At 38.7% G+C, this 16055-nt stretch overlaps 2 protein-coding genes across 2 annotated transcripts; both read right to left on the bottom strand.

Annotated features, from left to right (window-relative positions):
- Positions 1 to 1513: 1513 nt before the first annotated feature.
- On the bottom strand, positions 1514 to 7858 carry LOC101294003 (golgin candidate 1-like). The gene is made up of 20 exons (XM_004287419.1): positions 7607 to 7858; positions 6901 to 6981; positions 6499 to 6551; positions 5723 to 6400; positions 5548 to 5610; positions 5367 to 5444; positions 5060 to 5263; positions 4730 to 4786; positions 4558 to 4632; positions 4386 to 4457; positions 3935 to 3997; positions 3735 to 3833; positions 3592 to 3663; positions 3400 to 3468; positions 3068 to 3115; positions 2791 to 2963; positions 2314 to 2359; positions 2140 to 2238; positions 2000 to 2044; positions 1514 to 1903 (listed from the first exon to the last, which is right to left on the bottom strand). Exons 1-20 carry the CDS (start codon positions 7632 to 7634, stop codon positions 1832 to 1834), a joined length of 2175 nt encoding a protein of 724 aa, XP_004287467.1. The 5' UTR covers positions 7635 to 7858; the 3' UTR covers positions 1514 to 1831.
- Positions 7859 to 10777: 2919 nt separating this feature from the next.
- Positions 10778 to 11769, bottom strand: LOC101293711. Its single transcript, XM_004287418.1, has one exon. The coding sequence runs from the start codon at positions 11671 to 11673 to the stop codon at positions 11014 to 11016; it is 660 nt and encodes a 219-aa protein (XP_004287466.1). The 5' UTR covers positions 11674 to 11769; the 3' UTR covers positions 10778 to 11013.
- Positions 11770 to 16055: the final 4286 nt, after the last annotated feature.

The raw sequence follows: 16055 nt of genomic DNA, 5'->3' as shown, positions 1-16055 counted from the left end.
CTAAGTAAGGTAGCCCTTTTAATGAGGACCTTTAAGTTGATGATTAATTAAAGACTTTTCGGTTTATAGTTACATCTTGGCATCTCATCCGTTCAGTTTTTAGGTCTATATGTGTAGATCAACCCTATAAATTTTTAGCCAAATCGGTGATCGTTAAGGTAACAAACTAGATCAAATTAATAGACAAACCAAATCTGTCAAACATGAACCGTTTAAGTACATAATTGGTAAATCACACTTATGAATGTCTTAACGATTTTTAATATGGCTAAAAATTTACAAAAATGATATATTCATAAATACCTATAAATTGAACTGTCAAGATGTGAATATATAATCAAAAAGTGAAATAAGCAGAAAAGTCCTTAACTTAAGAGTCTTTATTAGATGGATTTTCAACTAAGTAATAAAGCAAGAGATTTTCCTGGCTTTTGTTACAGCAGCAAAATTATCAACAAATTGATTGAGCAGACTTTTTAAAGCAGAACATTTTATTAAAGCAGACTTCTTCTTTTTTGAGAGCTTTTATTAAAGCAGACTGATACCTTTTTTTTAGACTCCTAAATTGATTTCTGACCTCACTTTCTAAAAAGTTGAAAAGTAACCATTACCTAATAAAGGTTTGTAACTAATATGAACTGCATATCAAAGCTTTATATCCCAACAGTCTAGCAACATATACACACCAATAATCATCATCATTATTCTTGACATTGTACAAAGCTCTTAGTTTGATTATTGTTCCATCGGATACAGTTTCCCTCACTATATCAAACCCACAGTAAAGAACACTGGAAACCATCATATATAGGTTCATGAAATGATGAAAACTACCGAACCCGGATCGATCCATGAACATAAATCAATCAGAACTAACAAACCCTAAACATTGGTAAGGCTGACGAGATTAATAAATGGTAAACGGCGTGTTGTGTAAGCTTCGGCAATGTAGACTGTAGAGTGGAGTTGATTGATTGATAGGTTCATAGCTCTGAAGCATGCAACGCCATTTGTTTTTGGTCTTTTCCCAAAGGTTCGATCTGCACAACGGGTGCACGTGCTTGTCACGTGAGAATGATGTCGTCTTGTCTAATCACCGGCGTACTATCTGACTGGTGTACTTACCTCTGATTAGACCCAGAAATAAGCGGCAAAAACACGATTCAAAAATCGATCAGGGTGTTTTGCCCTTTTGCGCCCAAATATAAACATGCTGGTCTGTAACATTTGGTTTTGGGAAACGTCCAATTTGGTCATATAGTTGTAAGGGGGCCTCCACTGGCCACCGGATTTAAGCCGTGAAAATCAGTTGCTGTGAATAAGCCACTTTCGGTTTTCTAAAGTTCGGTTGATTGGTCTGATTGAGCACTAGACCAATAACACCATTAACGTTATTCTCTGTCTGATTCAATTGAGACCGTTTTGAACCTGTGGTAGCTGGTAGTGATGAATATACACATGTTTCAGTTTCACAATTTACAAATGACAAATGCAATCCCTGGCCAACTATAATGAAAGAATCAGCGGTCGTAAAATATGTATATGAAAATTCAAGTTTTGGATGTACTAGGCCATGCCTCGATCGTTATTAGGATGAAAGAGGCAGGCTCCTTGTCGATTAATTGCAACAACACACCAACACTTTCTGTGCACATCCTCGATAAAAAAAATGGAGGATATAACTATATAATACCTTCACGGCTTCACCCAATGATCAAAAGCTCACTCCACATTACTTCTCATAATAAATGGTCATCACTGAAGACATATTGTATGCTTTGTCGAGCTTTGAAGATTTTTTTTGTGGCAGCAGAATCTCAAATGGAGCAATTCATGGTAAGCTAGTGTTAGCAAGTCCCATAGACTCTGCAACCTCTCTAGCAGAAAAATCATCTGCTTGTGCCTGCACAAAGGTACACATTCAGAACAGCTATGTATATTATATATATTGCGTAGGCTAAATATTGGCTTCTCATACAAACCGCGGAGATGTCCATACCTGAAGGCGATGCAGCAAAAACATCAAGAACAGATGCACAAATACCTGCAAATGGCTTATTAAAGTTATTTTGTGGTAATTCACTCCGCAAAGTACGTCTGAATAATTAAACTCTTCAAACAAGTATTCAACTGTTTTACCAGGTAGAATAGCAAGATAATTCGAGCTGTTGGATACCGCCAGAGAAATTTGGTGGCCCTGACAGCTCCTGAATCTAATAGTTTTGCAGCCTTCTGCAACTGCATCAGACAAGGAGAAACTTATAGTTGAGCACACCAATGGGGTAATCAAACAGTGACTTATAAGTTAATTACCTGCATGGTTGCCCCAACCATATGACGGTGATACAAGGGAAGAGGCCTGCAGATATTAGTTTTAGTTACTTGCTGAAGATTATACAATTATATGGAGATAAAGCCACATAACAGATACAGACAAATAAACTCAATCGAAGACGAGCGCACTCAAGTTAAGATGTCCAGATATATGAGGGCTAAGTTTAAACACAACATGTGCTCCTTGTTAATTAAAGTTATGGAGTAGAAACCAGGGTAGAAAGTCGACTAAAATGGCATTCCCATCCAGTGTGAGGCATTATTTCTAATCCAGGGAAAGGTAGTATTTGATGATGATGGCAAAGCAGTCTTAATCTTTTTTTAAACGAGAGATCTGCGCGCTAGTAAAAGAGGGGCAGGTTTGCTTCTTCCATTCTTTTATCAAAAAAGAAAGTAGGGGCAGCTCTAAGAATAAGGCATTACAAGTAAGTAATGGTTAGAAAAATAAAAACATACTCAAGTGCCTTCATTTCAGTGTCTTCTTCCCAGGATGCTGATGCCCGTCGGGAAACTCTACTTCTTTCTGCCTCTACCTGTGCTTCCTGGAGACGATTTAATTCCTTCTCCAATTGGAACTCTGCAGCAGCTTTTTCACTTGCCATGGTTTCTAATTGTGTCTGCTTGTAGTACTGAATAATATATAGATTAAAGTCAATAAACTTCTCATCAGAAAGTCTCGGTATGCAAGTGGCAATATAAGATTTTATATTTCTGAGTTGAGACTTGCGATTACCAGTAAATCAGTTAGTTCACGGTAGCGTTTCTCTAGTTCCATGTGTTCCTGCAAAATGGCAAATATAACCAAGAATCAACATAATGACTAAAGTACATAATTCATAGTTCAGAAAAGAAAAGAAAAAAAACAGATAGAGTTCCCCAGATCAATTCCAAAGGATCTAGGAATAAAGGAAATAAAACATCAACTATATTTTACAGGCTTAGGACATTCTAAAGTCTACTTGACACCTAACATAAACTGAAGAGAAGGTTACACCACTGTAATAGAAATGACATCAAATATGTGAAAGGTTGGTTTTGAAAAGCTGAACTCTAGAACCAGATTACCTGACGTGAGTAATGCTCAGCATCCCTCTTCATGGCAGCCATTTCAACTCTCATTTTTTGAACTTCAGCCTTAATCAAAATATCAGCAAGTATTAGAACTTAGAAAACAAGTAGATCAAAGAGGCAAAATTCAGAACTTAATGATAAAAATGAGACTAGCAACAATCTTATGCAAGAACTAAGTACACCTACCTCCAAAGTAGAAAGCTTGCCCTCTGCGTCCCTCTGACCTTGGCGTGCACGCTCCACTTCTTCTTGCCAAACCTGCATCATAGTACAGCTGTGAGTATAATTATACTCTGGTTAGGGATCACATGTAAACAGTCGAGGAATACCTGAATCATTTGATTTGCCTCTTCGGGTGGCTTCTTTTGCCCACGCCGAGCACGAGCCTCCATATCTTGCAGCTCTTGGTTTAAATTGGCACACTCAACCTGATACCGCATAGTACTACTTTTATAAGAAGCTTAAGGCAGTCTTTGTTGTTGCAATTAATCAGAAACTGTGGTAAAAATAATGTAAATGTCTCTTCTACCTCAAGCAATGCCATCTTCTGCTCTAGGTCTGATGCCTTTGCTGTCCTCTCATCCGCTATTCTCTATATACAGAATGCAATATTCAGTTGCTAAAACGCAAAATTCTAAAACAACTTAAAACACACACACAAAAAACATTAAAAGAAAAGAAATAAAAAACAGAAAAGTGGGAGAAAATCCTGAATAGACACAGAAGTAGCTTCTGTGATGTGTGTGGAAAGTACAAACCACCAAATAAAGCTCGCCAACAGAAACATTATAAAATTGTAAGAAATCAAAAGATCTTGACACATTTGAGATGAAAATATCTGGTATGCACAATTGTTAAAGAAGCCTAAGAATTTAGTAGTGTTAAATATCCAGAGAGATAAGGAAGAACAGAAAGCTGTTCTTTTAAAGAAAATGCTGCTACTTGAGACAATCAGTCAAATTTTGAAAAAGCTGCTTCACCTGAGTCCTTGCAAGGGCTGTGGATGCCTCAAGGGCTCTATGTTCCAATTCTACTTCCCTTTCCATAGCAGCCTGTTTTACCATAAAGTGATCAGTATCAGCACAAGAAAACAACCAGATAGAAAGAGAAAAATATAAAAAGTAGAGATTATGATGGGTGCAAAGTGCAAACCAGTTTGGTAGCATTGTGTGCGGCACGCTCTTCTTCGGCTCTCCGTTCTACAGAAGCCAACTCCTCCCGTACAGCCTGGACAATAAATTCTCACTATTTCAGAATCTAATGATCAATAACATTACAACTATGAATCCAAATACATGCAAGGAAAAGCATCATAAAATCTAACCTGCATCATTCTTGTCTCAGTCAGTTCCCGGTTTCTCATTATAGCATCCATGTTTGCCTGATTAAAAGAAATTATTAAATCATCCACTAGACAAAAATTCAAGTTTAGAGCATCCATTATTGCATTAGGTGCTATAAAGAGTAGGTCAAGGGGGTAGACGGACAAAAGAAAAAAAAAAAATGACAAGGTGCCACACATGAACCAGCCCCAAGTATTCCTAAAGTCTCTTCTTGCTATGTGCCACTGACAGTTGCAATGGCAAGGAGGGGAGAGAGAATTAAGCGGAAGGAAGATTGTGCATGAATAATGATATTAGGTTAGTGTAAGAACCTGCAAGGAAGACAGATTTCCCTCAGATATAGCAGCCTGTTTCTTAAGTGCATCCATGGAACTGACAAGTGCCTCAATTTCAGAATTCTTTGCTGCTAAGGCCTCGACCATATTTGACTCTATTCTTGTCACTTCGCTTTTGGATGATGACAAATCTTTTTGTAGCTGCTTTATACGAGCCTCGTATGACTTGCTCAGTTCTCTCTACCAGAAAAAGGCAGTACATGTGATATCAATAGCGGTATATCATGTTTACCTGTATTTAAGTTCACATAATACCTGAACTAGAAACAGGAAAGTGTCTCACCTCTGACACAAGAAGCTCCTCTAGCTGTGCATTCTCAGATTTGTATTCTTGAAGACGGGATGATAGTCCGGCACAAACCTAGCCATGGTGGGCAAAGGATTAACAAAGCATCTAAATAGAAGACTTTCAACGTAATCAGTAAAAAAAAAAAGAAAGATATGCATGCATTAGTAAAGCTTACCCTTGCTAGCCTTGCTTCTTTAGACTGACCAGTGGAAACAGCCGTTTTAAGCAATCCTTGAGCCTGCACATCAACTAAAGAAACTAGTCAATAATAGCCTAAATGGTAAGGTAACAAGATTCAAATCCAAAAGTAATGAAGTACACAGATGTTCTCCCCGTAATGAATAACTTACCTCCTCAAGTTGATCCTGTTCCTGTACTTTTATGGGAGAGCTGCCAGCTTTATGCTCAAGTTGCTTGCTTCTCTCAAGGACTGGTTCCTCTTTGCCATCAGCAACTTCCAACTGACCTTTTCTGTTACTGGGGACATCAGTAGCTATAGACTGTGATCTCTCCTGGTCAGAGGTTGGAGGAACACCTGCCTCTTTGGATCTGTTATCTTGGCCAGCATCAACTGATTGAACTTGATTATTTTCATGCACAATGTCAACTTCTTTGGCAATTACTGGCGACGGATGTTCTTCCCGACCAACTGCAGGAATCTCGTTCACAAGCTCTCCATTTGAAGTTGATGTGGAACCTTCCCTATCAGTAGGAATTGGTGACGCTTCCGGTTTACCAGCATCCATTTCATTGACTCCAATTCCTGGTGTCTCTATTATAGGAATGCTAGCTGTGGAGTCTTTCTCAAAATCCTTTTGTTGTTCGTTGATTATTTGGATCACAGGATTTTCAGAGGGTGTCCCATTATTGTCATTTAAATGAAATTCACTACCTTTTTCAGGTGTGGAATCTACTTGTGGAGTCGGTATATTAATCTGTGCATGTGCAGAACCACTTGTTTCAGGAGACTCTGTTTTGTTATGAGAACTTGTTTCTGAAGTTTCATTTATTGACTGCCTCTTCTGAGCCTGAAAGCAGCACATGTGAGACAACAGTTGAAAGGTATCTGTGCTTCTGTATTAACAAGCCATACATCCCTCTCTATATATAGGTAAAAAGGCAATACCTTGGTCTTCTTCTTTGTCCGCTTGGCTTGAGATCCTTGCCCATTAGAGGCTTCTGGAAGGATGTCACAAACAACAGTTAGCAACGGATACAAGGGTCTTCAAGTTAACGGACAAACAGAAGTTGACAAATTAAGGCTAAATGATGGGTCTTCTAGGGGCGAGCATCAAGGCGCTAGAGTGCGTCCTAACAGTATAATGTTGATAACAGATAAGAAGGCACCAGCTAGTTTGGGTGGGTAAAGTCACTTACAGCCATCCCATTTCCAAGAACGTAGGAAAGGGCTGGGGCCTTTTATGGAATTAAAGAGCCGTTAAGTAACACATATGTGCAATGACTCGAATGAAGCAAACAATACAAAAATATATATATAAAATATGTTAAACAAATTCAAAGTTATTACCTAGTGCTTGAGCTGCCAGCTGCTCATCTGACAAATCATTGACAACAAGCTTTGCCCTTCGATCAACAACTTCAAACAAGTCTGAGAAAAAAGAAAATCATTATAACACTAGCACAAAATCAAGAAGACAACAAATGGCGCAATATGTACCCAAAAAAAAAATCTCATCCACGGCTGCTCTACAAGGATGATACAGAGGAAGAGTAATCATGAACAGTAGAACTAGGTAGAGCAGCCATAACAGAACACATCCTGAAACTAAATAACACCAAATTTATCTAGCTCATTTTCTTATCATTCAAATATTTTCACATTATTCATGAAATCTGTGAATTGTACAAAAGCTCTCGCAAGTCGCAAGATTTCAATCCTTGCTAATGTCTTATATGCACTCCAAACACTATTCTATATAGATATACACACGAACCGCTTCCGAATCATCAACTATACTAATCCAGTAATCTTGCTCCTTCATTGAACACTAATTCCACCAGTATTGCATTCAGATCACGGCTATTTCAACACTACTAAGCCTAAAAGTCATCACACATTGCATTATCCAAACAATTCCTAAGCATTTCAAACAAAAACAATCAAACCTAAACACATTTCAAAACTGAGTCCGAGCCAAAAACAAATCCAAACAGCGAAAATTTACAGAAAACAAAATAAGATAGGATTCGGAAATAGTAGAAAACACGCGAACCTTCAGCGGCTTTGAGCCACGAAGCCATCGGAGGCTAACCGAATTCGGATCTGCGACGGTGACGGTGACGGTGGCGGTGGCTTATAGACGGAGGAACGGAGGTTCCATTCGCGAATGTGCGGGATCAGAAAACGACGGCGTTTGGATTCCGATTAGCTCTAACTGAGTCCGGCGATCTGTGAATGAAGTCAGGTGGAAGGTTTTGGGCGTTGTTTTGAGTAAAACTGAAGAAAATTGGTTGTTGTTGTTCATGACCCGCGTGTTTCTGTACCCGGGCATTTTTATTTGCCACGTGGCGTGGGGACGATCCTTTGGGCTGGAACAATGGGCCATGATCAAATCTAATCTAGTCCAATGTTCAAATCAAAGGCCCAAGTGTACAACAACTCTACTCTTGTCTAGCTTATAAGGCAGGTCAGTCGTCACTTTGGTTGTTGTAAGTAAGAAAGGCAGAGGGGGACGTGATACCAAAATTCCGTTTGAGAAGAAATTACAAAGGGAAGTATGGAACTAGCCAAAAAGGGACCAACATCATCTGACTAGAAAAAATCACATTTCCATTCCAAGATAGACAAAAACCGTGGGATTACATTTCCCATCATTACCGACCGCATTGCAAGAAACTTCATTTTGAGTCTAAAAATTATGCCATGATATTTTTGTCAAAACCAAACCGGGTCGATCGACACGTTTACGTCGATGGATCTTGACGTTTGAAATCAAGACTAACAGTAAATAAAACTAATGTTGGTTCAATCACACAAGTTATTTTATGATTAGCGCGTGATGATTCTTCATGGTTTGCGTTTTTTGGAACAAGATGCATCAATTCGATGGTGAAAAACAATCATCCTCTCGCATAAAATTAAACATACATGCAGTGACATTATATTTGCTTTTACTATAGACTGAACAGTCAATATATATGTGGCGTTGGACCAGGAGTTTATTTTGAAAAACAAAAACGAAGATAGGACTTTACTAATTGAATGATAGTGTACAATTCGATATTAGTCGAATTAAAATTAAAAACTGAAAGAGAAAGTTGTGCTTGATAGTTCGAAATCAAACCATCTTAATCAAGCAATCATGCATGGCACGAGTCTACAAGGCTGGCATGCATGCCAATTGGCTCTACAAATTTCCAGAAGTTCATAATCAATATATAACAAAATCAAAATAGAAAATAAAACCAGTTCATCAAGAACAGAAATTAAGATGATCATGATCGCTCTACATAGACAGTCTGTTTTTGCAAATAATGCAAGATCGAAAACCTTGGATTGATGAAGTTTTATCACAATTGCAATGGATGCATTCAAGGATGGAGAGAGACAACTAAAATCGAGAGGTGCCTCTTTAGTGCTTGAAGGAGACTATTCAAGAATCATGTAACACAACATCACGATCTCTCACAGTCTCACCTACTCTTTATAATTCTTAGTCATTTTCTCTGCTTCTTTAATCTTTGTCTACCGCCTATTTTAACCCCTGTAGATCTGTATATCAAGGCCACAATGGTCATCTCACTCGTCTGAGCACGTACTAATACAACCTGAAAATTTCGTTTTTGTCTTTTGTTTTAGTTTCTGGTTTTCGATCGTCTCTGGTTTCTTATCATTCAACGAATTCGATCTGTCGGTATACCTGAGTTATAAATGGTGCGGGATTAGTTCTGCGAGGTTAATTAGTCATGTTCATCATCAACAGCTATCTGTATATATAGAGAATTTTGATTTCACAGTCAATTGCATGCAGAGGTTAATTAGTCTGCTGGTTTTCATTTTCTGGAAGTCAACATTTGAAATACGAGAAAATTGAGATGGACATGTCCTTGAGCGGCCACCCTACAATCTTAAATATAGTTGAAAAATGAAAGGCAAATTAAGAAGAATAAATATGAATGAAAGTTTAGGAACCTGAAATTCATGATATATATGCATACAATGATATTTTTATTTTCTTTTTCTGTACAAGACAATTAATAATATTTTATTCTCATATCACACAATGATCGATCATTACAGTTGAAAAGTGCATGATGATTGTGATTCTATATATAATTCAAGTGCATTGTTCAACATGGTGTATATACATGGATTTTCATGTATACATATATGTATACCACGCATCAAGTCGTGAACCGTCAGATCGTCTTGAATTTTAAATTGTTAATTAATGATCGGACGGTTCACGGCTTGATGTATGCTATATAAATGTGTATAACAGCTAAACCTATATATACATATACATTTAGTATATATACATACATATATATACTTTAATTAGTGTTTAATTAATCGAAAATAATTCCCCATTTTTTCTACACACATGTAAACAGATTGCGATGTCTATTCTTTCACCCAAAAAAGATTAGGAAGATGTCCAATTATAGACACTGAGCCTTAATTATAACTTGCTCCAAGTTGTAAGCTACACTTATCATTTCATAAACATGAAATGCAAGATCAATGAAGTTGTTGCCAATCGTTGAATTATTGATACTACAAGACAAACCATGTTTGATTAACACATATAACATACTATAGATCTCTTTCTTAACTTGTTTCTTAACCCACAAAAGGAAAATGACAAGACTACAAGAGAGACTCTCTAGTTAACCAAAGTTCACTATAACTTATTGTAAGTGAAAATTTTGTGGTGCCCTTTGTGCAATGGTAGTGACCCTTCAACAACGCAATGGAAAATTGGACCATAACCACTAGTATCACTTTCGAAACAACACTAATACACAGACAAAACCCTAAACCCTAATAATTCCAAAGCTCCTACTCACCAACCTCGAAAGGCAATACATTAAAAATCCACCCTCCATTTCGAGCCAAGCCAAACACAACGCTCCCCCTTAAAGTCCCTTTAACCCATGCAATTGGTCGCAGTAGGTACAATATTTGGTTTAGCTTTACCAAAAGACGAGAGCTCACCTTTCCCTTTTCTCTTTCGCCATGCAAAGGTACAAACACCACAAGACATAAAGTGGTTGTTATGAACAAATTTACGTTGCCAAAACACGAAGTTAATCACACTTATTGCTCCAATTTAAGAGCCTCAGTTTCAGGTTAATTCATAAATATTCATGTTAATTAGCTAGTGAAGAGTTTCTTTCGTAGTTAAACTTTCTTCTTGCCCATGTATATTGAATTCACTGTTAAGTAAATAACTGAAATTCACATACATGTTCTTCTGAAAAAAGGAAACAACACAAGATACAGATATCTGGAACATACAAAAATTCCTTGCGTGTGTGAAGACTCTTATGTGCAAATCAGAAAAGCGAAAACAAATTAACCATGCAATTGATCGAAGCCCTAGCTGTTTGATCATCGTGTGCATGGAATATTAGATTTAAGATTTTCAACCCAGGAGGTAATTTTGCAAGGTCGATCTCATCGACTTCGCAAAGGACGAAATGGTGATTCAAGAGCAGATGTCCTTTTCTGCAACTTGAGGTCTTTATAGAACCTCTTAATAAATTCCTCAGCTTCCTTGTCGACCTGGCTATCTCCCTCCTCCTTCATCGGAAACGGCGAGTCCGTTACCCTCAGTTGCCTAACCATCGGGCTTTTCCCGAACCCCGGCAGCGTCACCATCGGCGAAGCCTCGGCCACCATCTCATTGTTCAGCATCTCAAGAACCCTCTGCACCGCCGCAGCCGTGGTAACATCGTCGTATTGATACGCCGCGGCGGTGACACTTGGATTCTTGGCAAAATATCCATGGTGGTGGTGCTTGTTGCGCTTGTGGTGGAAATGGAAGGGGTTGTGGGTGGCGGGGCTGTTACTGCAGCTGAACTCGTATTCACGGGGAGTGACGAAAGAAACGGCGTCGTTGGAGCGGCAGCTGAAGGCGGAGTAGTTGGAGGAGTGGTGGAGCATGATGAGGTTGTTTGCAATGGCTTTGCTAGCTAGCTTGCCGCGCTTGAGCATCATATTGAGGTCGACTAATAACTTGCTTTTGGTTAAGCCCTTTCGCATCATGAAGAACACTATCCGTACTAGGTTCCATAGCTTCTTGGCTACCACAGGCGGGCTTGGTTCCACTTCCATTTTTTAGATAGAGAGAGAGAGAGAGAGAGAGAGTAGTTCTGGTTTGTAGAGAGAGAAACTAGAGAGGGAGAGAGAGGGGAGGGGTAGAGAGAGAAGGTTAATTAGAGGGTTTTTGGTGGTACGAGCTTGTGAAGGGGAGGGTGGAGAGGTATATAAAGGGCTCAGAAATAATTATTTTATTAATAACGTTTAATTCTCTAATTATGTAGTTTGTGGAGACGTTTTTCAGTCTCTACTACAGAGCGTGGAGACAGTTTTGTAGGAAGAAAACCATGGCCTCGGGGAAGTTGTTTCTCACGCGCTGAGTCTGGGGAAGGTGATCTGCGTTCCAAAGTGATAGGAATTCGTAGGGTTTGTAAATTCTAGTTTAGGTTTGAGTTTTCTTTTGGCAGTGGTTTGTATAACGAAGAGGTACATAGGATTACTATAAGGTCCCTACGGGAGAGGCAAATTACCTAAGGATGCCATCACATTCAATGATTAAAGATATTTGGGAAGGTCAAAAAATGTCAATTATAGAATTTTGCCCCTACGTGCTACATCTTTTTTACTCTTCTTGGAAGGGTGACTACTAACTACATATTCTACCTTGGGTGATTATATTTACACCTTTCAATTTGCAATTTACACCTCACATCGTAATTTTCTTTTTTTCATCGATCATCAAACTTCATGTTTCACCCTTACAATTTACAGCTAAACCACAATTAGACCACTGAGCGAAAATTTAAAGGTTTTGATGGTGTTTATGAAAGAATTGTCGACCATGCATTCTACATTGTTTTTAGTGATGAAAAATGGGGTTGAAAAGGAGAAGATGAAAGTAGATGATTAGAACAACGCAAAAGGTAATTCACAACAGTCAGGAAATTAACACCTTTAATTAGTATAGATTAAATTTAGTTGGTCCTATATATAGGATACACTTTAATCGGTCTTTAGCCAAATGTTATTGATCGAACTGCCCACACATGAAAGTAGCTAGATAAATGTTGAGTTGTTAGAGATTGAGACTAGACAAATAGGCTAAGAATTAAAGCAGTACGTGTAAATGATTAAGGGTTACTTAATTTAGCGGTTTATCCACATCATTCACGGCTCTAGATGATACAAAAGTATACCATTATACTAGAATCTAGGTGGTACAAATTGAGCTATATATACGATTTAGCATACCGTATTATATAGCCACACATGTATGAATCAAACAATTATATACCATCCAATTTTCGATTGGCAGTAAGAATATGTTACAGAAGAACAATATTGTTCATTTTCGAAACAAATGTTCAACTCGTACACTTTTCGTAAACTTTATTAAATCAGACTTAGGTATAAGACAACATTCAGTTACAAGGAACCAACCACGAACTGGAAGTAGCTCATATCCAGCAACCAAGATACTACCTTCCAAACCCACATGTATACAATATACACAATGGGGGAAGCCGATCACGGCCATACTAAAAGTGGTTTACCCCATTGTGTTTTACCGCATACTCAACTCGTACGCTTTGATTATAATGTAATCGCAACTATCAAATTGAGCACAATAAAGAGTTATTCGTTGGCTAGTATATCAAATTTCTACGAAATTAATTAGCCAACGAGACTCGGGGATGTCGACCAAAGGCTTGCTGATATTGTTTCGTATAGGCCGGTGCTGATCAATCATACTGTACCCACGGGTTTCTTCATATCATTTTGACACGTTAATTTGTACGAGCAAATAAGAAGCGGTCCAAACAAAACTTCATTCTCAAGTAGCCAGTGTCCAATTAGAATTTCATTCTTAAGTAGTCTCCAATAATCAAATTTTTGATCAATCAAGATAATTAATGTTGTAGGGTATTAAACTAGCTAACTGAGTGCCTTATTTAGCATGCATAAAGGTCAGTTTGATTCCATTTTCGCGATCGATTACTATTACAACCCAGGTAACGTGGTGTTTTAAGCACACCAACCAACTGAGTTGTACACTGATATTAACAAGGACAAAGATTACTTACATATAGTTCCGATCGATCGACTATATCTAGATCGCTTTTGCTATTTAAGATTCTTAATTTCGTCTTGTTGGGTGGAATTTCTCAAGGGTCTCTACAATAACCATGTGGAAATTAATCTTGCTTGCTACAGCTAACAAGTAACAGCTAGCTCTCTCCCATGGAGTGCGAGTACGTGATCCAGCCAGCCAGCGTGACAAGGTTGACAGACTCCAATCAGTGCACCTACTCGATCTGAACTCGTGGCCCGTCTGTTGAATCTTAATTTCACCGTACACCCTGAGATGCGAAAACCAACCTTCGAGTGTACTGTACCCAATTCTGTTGAAGAAAGCAAGAAACCCAGCTGGGACCTAAAATTTGTTCTCAGTTATATTCCATTGTTCTTGATCTAGCTTCCTTCTCCTCGAAGGACATTGGGTCAATATATTACCTCTTTTGCGCGCAACACGAAGTAGCTAACCCTTTAGCCCTTAGAATATTGATGTTTGAATGTTTCATGATGGAAATGTTGCTTGGGAAACCATTGTCAACTTGAGCAAGAAAAGCACAAATGGTGCCCTTGCTTTTCCTTTATTTCAACCCTAAACAAGTGCTTTTCCTTGCACTAACTCCCACCTACCGTGCTCACTAGGAAATGCAGTTGTGCAACAATACCTTTTTGTTTGCTTGTGGATGTTAGATCTGATTTACTGATGAAGAAGAAGACTAAGAAAAGTCGCATCGATCTACTCCTACATAATTGTTAGACGGCATATGCATGTTAATGTATGTAGGAACTAGGAAACTACAAAATTGATTACATGTTAGTTAAAATGGAATGCTCAGATGTTTATTGATCATTTATGTGAATTAGATATTAGCTAACTGTGTCTATCCGCATGTATATGATGTACGATGTGTATTCAAGTACCGATAGTAACTACATACGAACGATTGTTCAACAAATAATGTTTCGAGTATTGTTTGTAAGAGACGGTACAATTTTTATTTCTCTTACATTTCTGGCACTATGTTAAATTAATGTATGAAAGAGATGCAATGATTCATACCTAGCCGGCAGTCGACATGCTAAACAACTCGTACGATAGAGAAATCACGATCAAACAAGGTAATGTGGTCTATGTGGGTTATCGATCGATCATATATATATATGGGTAAGTTTCATGAAAACTCTAAATTCTGGTATATGTTTAGCGTGATTTAATAGAGTTGCGTCCATCTCTGTGTGTTCTAGTACTGCGCATGCGAACTCTGGGGCCTGCGTTCTTAGAACTGAAAGCGCCGGCCATGCCAGTCAGGTAAATATTGACTTGTGAAAATGATTGAAGCTTGATTTAGACACACGCGATGGAGCTAGAAAAATCAGATGCTTCTGGAAGCCACATATATAAACTGATACACCCCGAACCTAATAAGTAATTTTATATTGTGATTTCCAGTTTATTGGTAGCTAATTAATTCGGAAATTCATTATACTATCCTTAATAGAGGAGGTTTAGTCGAGTTCATAGATTCTTTTTTTTAGTTACCCGAATAAGAGTTCGTGGGTAAAGGTTCTAGCTAAATAATAAGGTTTCTCATATGTGGGCTGGGGTATTTTAAGTGAGGCCCGGTTATGATAGGGAAAAGAGAAAAAGAAAACGGGTCAACCGCTCCCCTCCACTCTCTCTCCCCGAAGCTAGCTCGACCCCGACCCGTCCGGTTCACCTTGGCGGACCGCCGCCGTCCGGCCACACCAGACCACCGCGCCAGTCCCGTTCAACAGCTGGGACCTCGGCCGACCTTCCTAGGGTAGCAGCTGATCCCATCTCGCCGGCGTTAAGGCGTCGGAGGCCATAGAAGAAGCTGCGTCACCGTCTCTTTTCTTGCCGGAAATTCCTTCCTCCGGCCATCAAGCGGGGAACTAAAGGTAGGGTTTTGATGCCCTCTTGCTGGTTATTCTTTCCCCTAAAGCTAGGAGATCGATTGGGTGTAGATAGCAAATCGGGGGTTTTGTGTTCTTGGGCTTGTGAGGTGTTTTCCGGCCAAACCCTTGATTTGTGGGTTTTGTGTTAGTTAGAATTGTTGTTAAGCTTGATGAGAGGAAGAGTTTGGTATATGCCTAGCTATTTTGCTCGGAATTGTGGGAGAGATGGTGGTTGACTGCCACTGCCGGCAGTTGACCGCCACTGCTGGTGGTGGCTGCCGGTTATGGTGGTGGTTGTGAAGAGTTTCGTTGGATTTTTCTAGAAGGGTATTAAGTTGTTAAAGTGTAGAAGGATTTTGGTGATAGATGCTTGGAATTTGGGGATAGTTTTGGTTGTCCCATGGTGGAGAAATGAGTGTATTGAAGTATTAAGAATTATGGTATATGGTGATAAGGATTTAGTAAAA

This window comes from Fragaria vesca, linkage group LG1 (genome assembly GCF_000184155.1).
Source record: "Fragaria vesca subsp. vesca linkage group LG1, FraVesHawaii_1.0, whole genome shotgun sequence".
Taxonomy (NCBI): Eukaryota; Viridiplantae; Streptophyta; class Magnoliopsida; order Rosales; family Rosaceae; genus Fragaria; species Fragaria vesca.
Note: the sequence above shows the minus strand (reverse complement) of the source record. Positions and strands in the feature narration are given on the sequence as shown.